Below are 12,484 nucleotides of genomic sequence, written 5' to 3'. Positions count from 1 at the left end.
GTGGGGGTTCAATAGAATCCTTACAGTATGGAAGCAGACCATTCAGCCCATCAAGTCCACACCAACCCTTTAGAAAACATCTCACCCAGATCCACTCCACTATCCTAACTCTGCATTTCCCAGACTAACCTACGTGGCCTGAACATCCCTGGACACTATGAATAATTTAGTGTGTGGCCAATCCACCTAACCCACACATCTTTGGGCTTTGGGAGGAAACTGAAGCACCCAGAGGGAACCCACACAGACACGGGGAAAATGTGTAAACTCCAGATAGACAGTCGCCTGAAGTTGGAATTGAACCTGGGTCCTTGGTGCTGTGAGCCACTGTAATCACTGAGCCACCGATAGAGTATACATGGAAAATACATTTTCACTTGCAGAAGAATCCAAAAGTAGGTACTGTTAAATATAAAATAGTCACTCATAAATCCAACGGGATTTCAGCCGAGACTTTCTTATGTGGAGAGTGGTTACAGTATAGAACTTATTAGTGCACGGAGTAGTTGAGGCGAATATGAGAAAGGCATTTAATAGTAAGCTAGTTAAGTGCTCTTTCTATCCTTCAATATTTTCCATCAAAAGATCTAACTGCCTCTTAAATGTTGTGACTTTCTTGGCTGAGCAGCTGCTTGTGGTAATTTATTCCACATCTTAATATGAAATTAAGATTCAAGCCTCCTCCTATCATGCTTCACTTGGAATCCTAGACGTCTCCAGCTCCAAAATAGGCCCTTCAGCCCATTGCATCTACACTATCAAAAAAAACCTAACTATTGTAATCCCCTTCCAGATTTACATCCCCAAATTCAAATCTGTTCAAATAACAGTGTGAACTACTTGAGATGCAGTGACAGCATTAGAAATAATCATGCAAGCAATTAGGTTTGATTTTACCATCTGCAATTGGCGAGTACAAGGTGATGGATTTCTATGCATGGAGGTGTGTATCATTTATTTTAAAAAAGCTTGCTGCAATCTTATGCTATTAATGTTTTCCTTGAGTGCATGGTTTTAGGTTTAACAGAGGGTTGGGTTTAGAGGGATATTCACTTTTCGACATGATTTAGAGGGATATGGGCAAATGTGGACAAATGGAAGTAGTTAAGTTTTGGAAACTTGGTTGGCATGGACAAGTTGGTCTGTTTCTGTACATTATGACTCTACAAGTAATCATTCTCTATTTACTGTTTCCAAACAATTCAAAATTTGAACAGTTTTGCAAGATTGCCTTTGCTGCAGTGAGTACAGTTTCTATTTCTTATACCTCATGCTCGATCCCTCCCCTCAGCCCAGGGGTTTCCTCCACTTTCCAACAGACTGCATGGACTCTGCAGCTTTACTATAAACAGCACCCATTATTCCAGCTGGAGCCCAAATCTATTTATATATTCAGTCAGAGGAAATGGACATCACGAGCTAAACTAGCATTTATTTCCCATCCCTAATTGCCCCGAGGGCAGTTGAGTCGACAATATTGCTATAGGTCTTCTCTCTCTCGCTCTTACTTTCTTCCTCCCCAGTGTCTATTATATTTCACTCTGTATTGTGTAACATTACAGTGAGTTTGTTTTTGGTGTACCCATGGTCTTTGCTCCATTGCCATGTCTTTGCCAGATGGGAGTTTGGAACACTTTAGAGAAGCACATCAAAGGAAATCTTAGGGTGTTTGTGTGTATGATGAATGCTGCAGAATCCTAAGCAAGTGTAAGTGTTAATATTTGTTGTGTTACAGACCTCACTTCCCACTCTGCAGAATCCTGCTTCAAAACTCATCCAGGCATTCCTGGGATCCTTAAGGAAGGAGAGACTTTATCATGCACCTTGCTTCATCATCAAGTGAGTGCAAGATTTCACAGAACCTCATTTAATTGCATTTGAAAAAGGGTTGGCTACACTTCTTCCACATTTGTTTGATCTTCTGTTTGTATGAGACTGGCTCTTGGTGCAATTAGCTTTGAGCAAGGAAACCTCTGATCAAATGCAATTGCTTTCCAGATCCTCTCACTGCTGCTCCCCACATCCCCTCCACATTCGGTTTGATTTGATCGTGTTTTTCAGCGTTGGTTTAGGAATAACCCCCTGCCCTTATTTTCCCTTTACTCAGATATGGGATTTGGGTGTTGCTGGTGAGGCCAGCATTCATTATCCCTCCCTAATTACCCTCAAACTGGGTGGCTAGGTGGGTTAGCCATAGGCAATTCAGGTTTACGGGGATCGGCTAGGTGGATGGGTTCTGTAAATACCCACAAGATACAATTGTTCTCACAGCTCAATTTTAACTGTATTTGAACATAGAATATTTCAGTGCAGTACAGGCCTTTGGCCCTTGGTGTTGTGCTGACCTGTGAAACCAATCTGAAGCCCATCTAACCTATACTATCCCATTTTCACCCATATGTTTATCTAATGACCATTTAAATGCTCATAAAGTTGGCAAGTCTACTACTGTTAGAGGCAGGGTGTTTCATATCCTTCTTACTCTCTGAGTAAAGAACCTAAGTCTGACATCTGTCCTATATCTATCACCCCTCAATTTGAAGCTATATCCCCTCGTGCTAGCCATCACCATCCGAGGAAAATGGCTCTCACTGTCCACCCTATCTAATCCTCTGATCATCTTGTATGCCTCTATTAAGTCACCTCTTAACCTTTTTCTCTCTAAGGAAAACAGCCTCAAGTCCCTCAGCCTTTCCTCATAAGACCTTCCCTCCATACCAGGTAAGACCCTGGTAAATCTTCTCTGAACCCTTTCCAAAGCTTCCACATCCTTTCTATAATGTGGCAACCAGAACTGTATGCAATACGCCAAGTGCCACCACACCAGAGTTTTGTACAGCTGCAGCATGACCTCATGGCTCTGGAACTCAATTCCTCTACTATGAAAAGCTAACACACCGTATGCCTTCTTAACAACTCTATCAACCGAGGTGGCAAGTTCCAGGGATCTATGTACATGGACACCAAGATCTCTCTGCTCATCTACACCACCAATAATCCTACCATTAGCCTAGTACTCTGCATACTTGTTACTCCTTCCAGAATGAATCACTTTACACTTTTCTGCATTAAGCTTCATTTGCCACCTCTCAGCCCAGCGCTGCAGCTTATCTATGTCCCTCTGTAATCTGAAACATCCTTTCGCACTGTGCACAACTCACTGACTTTAGTATCATCCGCAAATTTACTAACCCACCCTTCTACGCCTTCATCCAGGGCATTTAAAAAAAATGACAAACAGCAGTGGACCCAAAACAGATCCTTGCGGTACACCACTAGTAACTAAACTTCAGGATGACCATTTCCCATCAACCACCACCCTCTGTCTTCTTACAAGTAGCCAATTTCTGATCCAAACTGCAAAATCGCCCTCAATTCAATGCCTCCATATTTTCTGCAATGTTGTCACATGTAGTCAAGATTAGAGTGGTGCTGGAAAAGCACAGCAGGTCAGGCAACATCCGAGGAGCAGGAAAAATCTAATCCTGACTCTGATCTCCAGCATCTGCAGTCCTCACTTTCGCCTGAAGTCACATATAGGCCAGACCAGGTAAACAGGGCAGATTTGCTTCCCCCAAGGCTGGTTAGTAAACCTGTTGGGTGCTTACAACAATTATTATTGGTTACATCATTGTCATGAGGCTAATTTCTTTTAATTCCATACTTTACTATCTGCCATGGTGGGATTTGTATCCACATCACCAGAACATTCACCTGTGTCTATGGATTAACTAGTCCATGACATTACCAAGATACCACCACCTCCTTGCACCTTGTGAGCGTCTGTGCTGTGAATTCTATTTATGTATGTTCAAATGCTGGGATTATACTCCCGAGGAGAGGCCATATCAAGATATCATAGAGCATGGTGGCTCAGTGGTTAGCACTGCTGCCTCACAGTGCCAGGGACCCGGGTTTGATTCCAGCCTCAGGTGACCGTCTGTGTGGAGTTTGCACATTCTCCCCGTGTCTGCGTGGGTTTCCTCCGGGTGCTCTGGTTTCCTCCCACAGTACAGATATGCAGGATTGGTGGATTAGCCGTGCTAAATTACCCGTTGTGTCTAGGGATATGTTGGCTAGGTGGTTAGCCATAGGAAATTCAGGTTTACAGGGATAGGGTAGGTGGATGGGTGTAGGTGGGATGTTCTTCAGAGGGTCGATGTAGATTTGTTGGTCCGAATGGCCTGTTTCCACACTGTAGGGATTCTATGGAGGTTTTCAAAATCTTGTCTGCCATTCACAGTGTAATGAACTGGATGGTTGAGTAACCAGGGGATGCAGGTTTAAGATAATTAGCAGAAGACATTTTTTTAATACAAGACTCTTGATTAAACTTAAAATATAAGCCATAGCTCTTAATTTAACCTGGGGCAGTATGTTGTAGAGGAATAAGATGGTGTTATTTTCTGGGTCTGTAGATTGTGAAGTAGCAAAAATGGCCTTTACAGTGATATGTACTTCTTGTCAGATGTGGGAGTATAAAGAAAGTTTAAGGGTTACTGCGGATTGTATCTGCCATAAATGCTGTTGGATGCGAATCTTATCAGATCGAGTGGATCGGTTGGAGAGACAGATAGAAGTGATGAGGAATTTGCAACAGCTACAGTATGTGATGGATGGCAGTTATCGGAAGGGGGAAAAGTCTCAGATAAAGTCACATAGATGGGTTAACTCCAGGAAGGGTAAGAGAGGTCGGCACCTAGGGCAGGAGTCTTTTGTGGATATACCCATTTCAAACAGGTATGCTGTTTTGGAAAATGTAGGGGGTGATGGATTCTCAGGGGAACGTAGTACGAACAGCCAAGTTTCTGGTATTGAGACTGGCTCTAATGCAACAAGGGGTACGTCGGCTTCCAAGAGATCAATTGTGTTAGGGGATTCTGTAGTCCAGGGTACAGACAGACGTTTCTGTGGCCAGCAGAGAAAAAGCAGAACGGTGTGTTGTTTCCCAGGTGCCAGGATCAAGGATGTCTCAGAGAGGGTGCAGAATGTTCTCATGGGGGAGAGGGGCCAGCAAGAGGTCATTGCCCACATTGGAACCAATGATATAGGAAGGGAAAAGGTTGAGATTCTGAAGGGAGATTACAGAGAGTTAGGCAGAAATTTAAAAAGGAGGTCCTCAAGGGTAGTAATATCTGGATTACTCCCAGTGCTATGAGCTAGTGAGGGCAGGAATAGGAGGATAGAGGAGATGAATGCATGTCTGAGGAGCTAGTGTATGGGAGAAGGATTCACATTTTTGGATCATTGGAATCTCTTTTGGGGTAGAAGTGACCTGTACAAGAAGGACGGATTGTACCTAAATTGGAAGGGGACTAATATACTGGCAGGGAAATTTGCTAGGACTGCTTGGGAGGATTTAAACTAGTAAGGTGGGGAAGTGGGACCCAGGGAGATAGTGAGGAAAGAGATCGATCTGAGACGGGTACAGATGAGAACAGAAGTGAGTCAAACAGTCAGGGCAGGCAGGGACAAGGTAGGACTAATAAATTAAACTGCATTTATTTCAATGCAAGGGGCCTAACAGGGAAGGCAGATGAACTCATAGCATGGTTAAGAACATGGGACTGGGATATCATAGCAATTACAGAAACATGGCTCAGGGATGGGCAGGACTGGCAGCTTAATGTTCCAGGATACAAATGCTACAGGAAGGATAGAAAGGGAGGCAAGAGAGGAGGGGGAATGGCATTTTTGATAAGGGATAGCATTACAGCTGTGTTGAGGGAGGATATTCCCGGAATTACATCCAGGGAAGTTATTTGGGTTGAACTGAGAAATAAGAAAGGGATGATCACCTTATTGGGATTGTATTATAGACGCCCCAATAGTCAGAGGGAAATTGAGAAACAAACTTGTAAGGAGATCTCAGCTATCTGTAAGAATAATAGGGTAGTTATGGTAGGGGATTTTAACTTTCCAAACATCGACTGGGACTGCCATAGTGTTAAAGGTTTAGATGGAGAGGAATTTCTTAAGTGTGTACAAGACAATTTTCTGATTCAGTATGTGGATGTACCTACTAGAGAAGGTGCAACACTTGACCTACTCTTGGGAAATAAGGCAGGGCAGGTGACTGAGGGGACAGTGGGGGAGCACTTTGGGGCCAACGACCATAATTCTATTCGTTTTAAAATCGTGATGGAAAAGGATAGACCAGATCTAAAAGCTGGAGTTCTAAATTGGAGAAAGGCCAATTTTGACAGTATTAGGCAAGAACTTTTGAAAGATGATTAGAGGCAGATGTTCGCAGGTAAGGGGACGGCTAGAAAATGGGAAGCCTTCAGAAATGAGATAACAAGAATCCAGAGAAAGTATATTCCTGTCAGGGTGAAAGGGAAGGCTGGTAGGTAGAGGGAATGCTGGCTGACTAAAGAAATTGAGGATTTGGTTAAGAAAAAGAAGGAAGCATATGTCAGGTATAGACAGGATAGATCGAGTGAATCCTGAGAAGAGTATTAAGGCAGTAGGAGTATACTTCAGAGGGAAATCAGGAGGGCAAAAGAGGGACATGAGGTAGCGTTGGCAAATAAAATTAAGGAGAATCCAAAGGGTTTTTACAAATATATTAAGGACAAAAGGGTAACTAGGGAGAGAATAGGGCCCCTCAAAGATCAGCAAGGCGGCTTTTGTGTGGAGCCACAGAAAATGGGGCAGATACTAAATGAATATTTTGCATCAGTATTTATTGTGGAAAAGGATATGGAAGATATAGACTGTCGGGAAATAGATGGTGACATCTTGCAAAATGTCCAGATTACAGAGGAGGAAGTGCTGGATATCTTGAAACAGTTAAAGGTGGATAAATCCCCAGGACCTGATCAGGTGTACCCGAGAACTCTGTGGGAAGCTAGAGAAGTGATTGCTGGGCCTCTTGCTGAGATATTTGTATCATCGATAGTCACAGGTGAGGTGCCTGAAGACTGCAGGTTGGCATACGTGGTGCCACTATTTAAAAAGGGCGGTAAAGACAAGCCAGGGAACTATAGCCTGACCTCGGTGGTGGGCAAGTTGCTGAAGGGAATCCTGAGGGACAGGATGTACATGTATTTGGAAAGGCAAGGACTGGTTAGGGATAGTCAACATGGCTTTGTGCGTGGGAAATCATGTCTCACAAACTTGATTGAGTTTTTTGAAGAAGTAACAAAGAGGATTGATGAGGGCAGAGCAGGAGATGTGATCTATATGGACTTCAGTAAGGCATTTGACAAGGTTCCCCATGAGAGACTGATTAGCAGGATTAGATCTCATGCAATAAAGAGAGAACTAGCCATTTGGATACAGAACTGGCTCAAAGGTAGAAGACAGAGGGTGGTGGTGGAGGGTTGTTTTTCAGACTGGAGGTCTGTGACCAGTGGAATGCCACAAGGCTGGGCCCTCTACCTTTTGTCATTTACATAAATGATTTGGATGCAAGCATAAGAGGTACAGGAGGTAAGTTTGCAGATGACACCAAAATTGGAGGTGTAGTGGACAGCGAAGAGGGTTACCTCAGATTACAACAGGATCTTGACCAGATGGGCCAATGGGCTGAGAAGTGGCAGATGGAGTTTAATTCAGATAAATGCGAGGTGCTGCATTTTGGGAAAGCAAATCTTAGCAGGACTTATACACTTAATGGTAAGTTCCTAGGGAGTGTTGCTGAACAAAGAGACCTTGGAGTACTGGTACATAGCTCCTTGAAAGTGGAATCGCAGGTAGATAGGATAGTGAAGAAGGCATTTGTATGCTTTCCTTTATTGGTCAGAGTATTGAGTACAGGTGTTGGGAGGTCATGTTGTGACTGTACAGGACATTGGTTGGGCCACTGTTGGAATATTGTGTACAATTTTGGTCTCTTTCTTATCGGAAAGATGTTGTGAAACTTGAAAGGGTTCAGAAAAGATTTACAAGGATGTTGCCATGGTTGGAGGTTTTGAGCTATAGAGAGAGGCTGAACAGGCTGGGGCTGTTTCCCTGGAGCGTCGGAGGCTGAGGGGTGACCTTATAGAGGTTTACAAAATTATGAGGGGCATGGATAGGATGAAGAGACAAAGTCTTTTCCCTGGGATCGGGGAGTCCAGAACTAGTGGGCATAGGTTTAGGGTGAGAGGGGAAAGATATAAAAGAGACCTAAGGGGCAACCTTTTCAAGCAGAAGGTGGTACGTGTATGGAATGAGCTGCCAGAGGAAGTGGTGGAGGCTGGTACAATTGCAACATTTAAGAGACATTTGGATGGGTAGATGAATAGGAAGGATTTGGAGGGATATGGGCCGGGTGCTGGCAGGCAGGACTAGATTGGGTTGGGATATCTGGTCGGCGTGGACAGGTTGGACCAAAGGGTCTGTTTCCATGCTGTACATCTCTATGACTCTATAACTCTATGACTTATGCGATGCACAAAGGGCAATGATAGTAGATCCAGCAGTAACTTTCAAAAGAGACTTGATAAACATTTGAAAAGAAAAGAAATCTGGGGCAATGGGAAAAAGTGGAGCAATGGAGCTAAATGGATAAGTCCTGAAGAAGGGCTTATGCCCGAAACGTCGATTCTCCTGCTCCTTGGATGCTGCCTGACCTGCTGCGCTTTTCCAGCAACACATTTTCAGCTCTGATCTCCAGCATCTGCAGCCCTCACTTTCTCCTCGCAGGTATAATAGACTCAAGGTAATTTATGCAGTGTCTTTAATGTAGGAAACTGTCACAAGATGGTTTCAGGAGTATTCCTAAATGATGTTTGTCAAATTCTGGGTGAGAAATTCCCAAGTATCTTCTGGGGAACAACAATATATAATTTCTGCCTTGATTGATTCTGTTGATCTCTCTTCTTTTCTAGGGATGACAGCACCTCACGCTCCGTGTTCATTAAGCGCCTGGTTGATGACCGCACTGAGACAGCAATGTCATACTATGAGTTTCTGCTCCATCTGAAGGAACGGGTGTGTAAGTGATGTGCTTTTCCCTAACCCCCACCACATGAAACAAGTCAAAGAGGACTGTTGGAAAGTGCTCCCTCAAGTAGCATTGGTCCTTTAAAGAAAAGATGTACTTCTTCATTTATTCTGTTGGAATTGCTCTATCCAGGGAAGTTCAGAAATAAAATGCTGGTAATGTACGCACAAGAGGTCCCTTCGTTTCTGTTAATTGGAAAGACAAATTAGCTCCTCATCCAAACTGCAACCCTCGTGCGGAGAACAATACCAGGTCAAGTGTGAAATCTTCAAACCCATCACCTCCTCAGCAACAGAATGTGTCTTGTGTTCATCATGTCCAAAGAAATTGCTGGAAAGTTGGAATGAGTTGAATTGTGTGTTTATGGCTGCTTTGATGATCAGGTCATCGTCTCTGGAGACTGCACTGATGTGCTTATTTGGGATTGAATGTATACATTTTCTGTGTTTATATTGCTGTCGCCCACTCACTGCACTTTCCTCAAGAAATACTCATTCTTTAAGCAGCATGCTCTGCTGTAGTTTCAGTCATGATTTTTGATTAAGTAGATTGTTTGGCTAAAATATGTGGAGAATCAGTTTGATTTGATGTTCTTTAGTCTTTCCTGTCAAATTGACTCTGCTGTTTGATATAGAGCAGATTCTGTCTGCAGTAAACCGTGCACAGCCTCCATCTCATAGTAGTCGGAATACACTCTGTCCAGTCCAGTGCTTTCCAAACTTTTTCCATGATGACCCCATTTTTTTTGGTCAGGAGTTTCTGGTGAAATCTATAAGTTGGGAGAATGCAGGGGTGTTGGTGTAATGGTGGATGTTGGTGATGAGGTGAGAGGTGTTAGTGAAAGTTTTGGTTGGGGGTAGGGGAGGGGGGTTGAAAATGTGTCGCTGGAAAAGCGCAGCAGGTCAGGCAGCATCCAAGGAGCAGGAGAATCGACGTTTCGGGCATGAGCCCTTCTTCAGGCAAGTTGTGGAGCACAAGTCTTCAGTGTTAATGGCAGAATGTTGTCAGGGCCCATCCACTGCCTCCAACTGTTTTTTGATATCACGTGGACCGAATCAAATTGGCTGTAGGCTAGTATCTGTGATGCTGAAAGAGACTGTGATGGATCATCTACTCAGTACTTCTGGCTGAAGATTGCTGTAAATGCTGCAGCCCTATCTTTTGCACTAATGTGTTGGGCTCTTCCATTATTGGGGGTGGGGATATCTGAGGCTGGGCATATTTACCATGGCTAGTCCACTAAACCTGCACGTCTTTTTGGACTGTTGGAGGAAACAGAGCATCCATCAGAAAGCGGGGAGAATGTGCAAACTCCACACAGATAGTCGCCTGAGGCTGGACTGGAACCCGGGTCCTTGACATTGTGAGCAGTGAGCAATGCTACCCATACTGACTGGGATTTAATTGTTGACTAACAAAAACATGGGGATCACTTGCAGTATTTCTCTTTATGGGACCTGGTTGGCTGCGACATCTGATAAACTATTGACTGCATAGCCCATGTGGGACAGACCCTTAAATCAAGGAAAGTATGGTATAACCTGGATATCCGAAACATTAACTCGATAGAGCTGCTGAGATTTTGTGTTTGTGTTTTTTAGTTTTAGCTGAAGAAAACCTGATATATTGAAATATCAATTTCTTTTTATGATCATCTCCATAACAATCGTTTGGGTCAGGAGCAGTAGCATACCACTCAGTCTCCCCACTTTCTTATGTCTCACAGTTAGTATGCAGTATATCTTTAATAAGGAAGGTGATGACGTGATAATGTCATTGGACTTGTGATTCAGAATCTTTGATGGATGTTCTGGGAATGTGGCTTCAAATTCCAATGCAGATGGTGAAACTTGAAATAAAACCTAGTCAAATTGCAGCAATATAGCTTTTTCTTGTGTTTTACAACTTATTTGGTTCACCAATGCTCCTCAGGGAAGGGAATCTGCCATGCGTATCGGAGATGACCTACATCTGACTCCAGACCACAACAATGTGGTTGATTCTTCAGGACAGGCAATGCATGCTGGCCCAGTCAGTGACACTGAAATCCCATCGATGAATCAACAAAAATAAATGCTCTTGACATTGTCACTGTAGCTCAGCGTGTGAGGTCTTGGTTCCCATCTTAACTCGGGCCTCTAGAAGCATGACACGCTGATGGAAGCATGCTACTCTTGGTAACTGAATAGGTTAGATCAAGTGCTGCATGTGATAGTAGCATATGTACAGACAGAGTTGTGATAAACGTCTATTGAAACAGGAACTAAAATAATTATTGCTTCATCAAATCTGGATACCCTGCTCACATCATGGTGGCTGATCACCCTCAGAGCTGCTCCACTATCAATAAGCTCTTGCCTGATCTGATTGCAACCTGAAGTTCATGTTCCTGCCTATCCCCGATAACCTTGACCTCCATGCCTTTCATTACCAACAATCCATCCACCCCACCTGAAAATGTTCATAGACTCTGTTCCATTGCCATTTTAGGAAGCGAGCTCTCAAGAAAGTTTTTTTTTTCAATGACCAAGAGCAGCTGATTTCAGGAATTGTGGGTAGTCCTGTAGCACATTGAGGAACCTTTGGATTAACCAATAGTAGTAACATTGAAGAGAGGTCAGGTGAGCTCATTAAGTATTGGTTGATGAAGCATTAAATTGATCAGAATGTTCAGTCATTTCTGATGTTTGTCAATGCTACACAGCTCCTAAGTGAGAGAGCTGGCCCACTCCACTGACCTCATTTTAAGAATCATCAATCTGTACAATTTATAATTTATATAGAATTTATAATTTAACCTTTGGAGTACCTTCCAAGATCAGTATATCTTTGCTGAATCCAGAACAGAATGCAGTTCTCCAAATGAGTTCTGACCAAATCAAACTTCTCTGATGGGTTCAATCTGCAATTAGAAACCAGACAGAGTAACTTGTTACTCCTAGGAGAAAGTGAGGATTGCAGGTGCTGGAGATCAGAGTCAAAAAATGTGGTGCTGGAAAAGCACAGCCGGTCAGGCATCATCCGAGGAGCAGCAGAGTCGAAGTTTTGAGCATTAAGCTCTTCATCAGGAAGTTGGGTGTCGGACTGGTTGTGCTTTTCCAGCACCACACATTTTAACTTGTTACTTCTGTTGTATAACACATTGATGCTACTGGTGACTTGAGGTTGGGGAGTTTGGGGTAGAATGCTGCAGGTATTAGGCAGTAGGGTCTTGCAAGGATGCCTGAGGCAAAATGGAACTCGGAAACAGACGATGGCCTGTATGTTAATGAGGGAATAATTTGTTGAGAACTTGAATTGGCATATACATTTTGCAATAATATATAATGTATGTGTGTCTCTGTATTGGGAACATGCAGTCAGTGGGGTTGGAATTGGTATGTCGGTTGGAATAAAACTGGAAAAGTATATGCCTGGATTCTGTCTAATATTTAACCTTTAGGGAAGACAGTGACAGAAAGGTAGTGACACTGACTAGTAATCAAGGCCAGGCAGCATCCGAGGAGCAGGAGAATCGATGATTCTGGTATGATCCCTTCATCAGGAATCCAG

At 43.4% G+C, this 12,484-nt stretch overlaps 1 protein-coding gene across 3 annotated transcripts in view; it reads left to right on the top strand.

The window, feature by feature from the left end:
• LOC122541921 (protein transport protein Sec24A-like) overlaps nucleotides 1-10,808 on the top strand; it is a 70,726-nt gene extending 59,918 nt beyond the window's left edge. For all 3 annotated transcript variants that reach the window (XM_087982663.1, XM_087982662.1, XM_087982664.1), the window contains 2 exons: nucleotides 1,736-1,839; nucleotides 8,817-10,808. In XM_087982663.1, coding sequence (XP_087838789.1) covers nucleotides 1,736-1,839; nucleotides 8,817-8,931 — 219 coding nt within the window. In that variant the 3' untranslated portion in view covers nucleotides 8,932-10,808. The remainder of the gene's footprint in view (nucleotides 1-1,735; nucleotides 1,840-8,816) is intronic.
• The last annotated feature ends 1,676 nt before the right edge of the window (nucleotides 10,809-12,484 follow it).

This window comes from Chiloscyllium plagiosum, unplaced genomic scaffold (assembly GCF_037043375.1).
Source record: "Chiloscyllium plagiosum isolate Xiang-an unplaced genomic scaffold, Cpla_swu_hap1 HiC_scaffold_43, whole genome shotgun sequence".
NCBI lineage: Eukaryota > Metazoa > Chordata > Chondrichthyes > Orectolobiformes > Hemiscylliidae > Chiloscyllium > Chiloscyllium plagiosum.
Note: the sequence above shows the minus strand (reverse complement) of the source record. Positions and strands in the feature narration are given on the sequence as shown.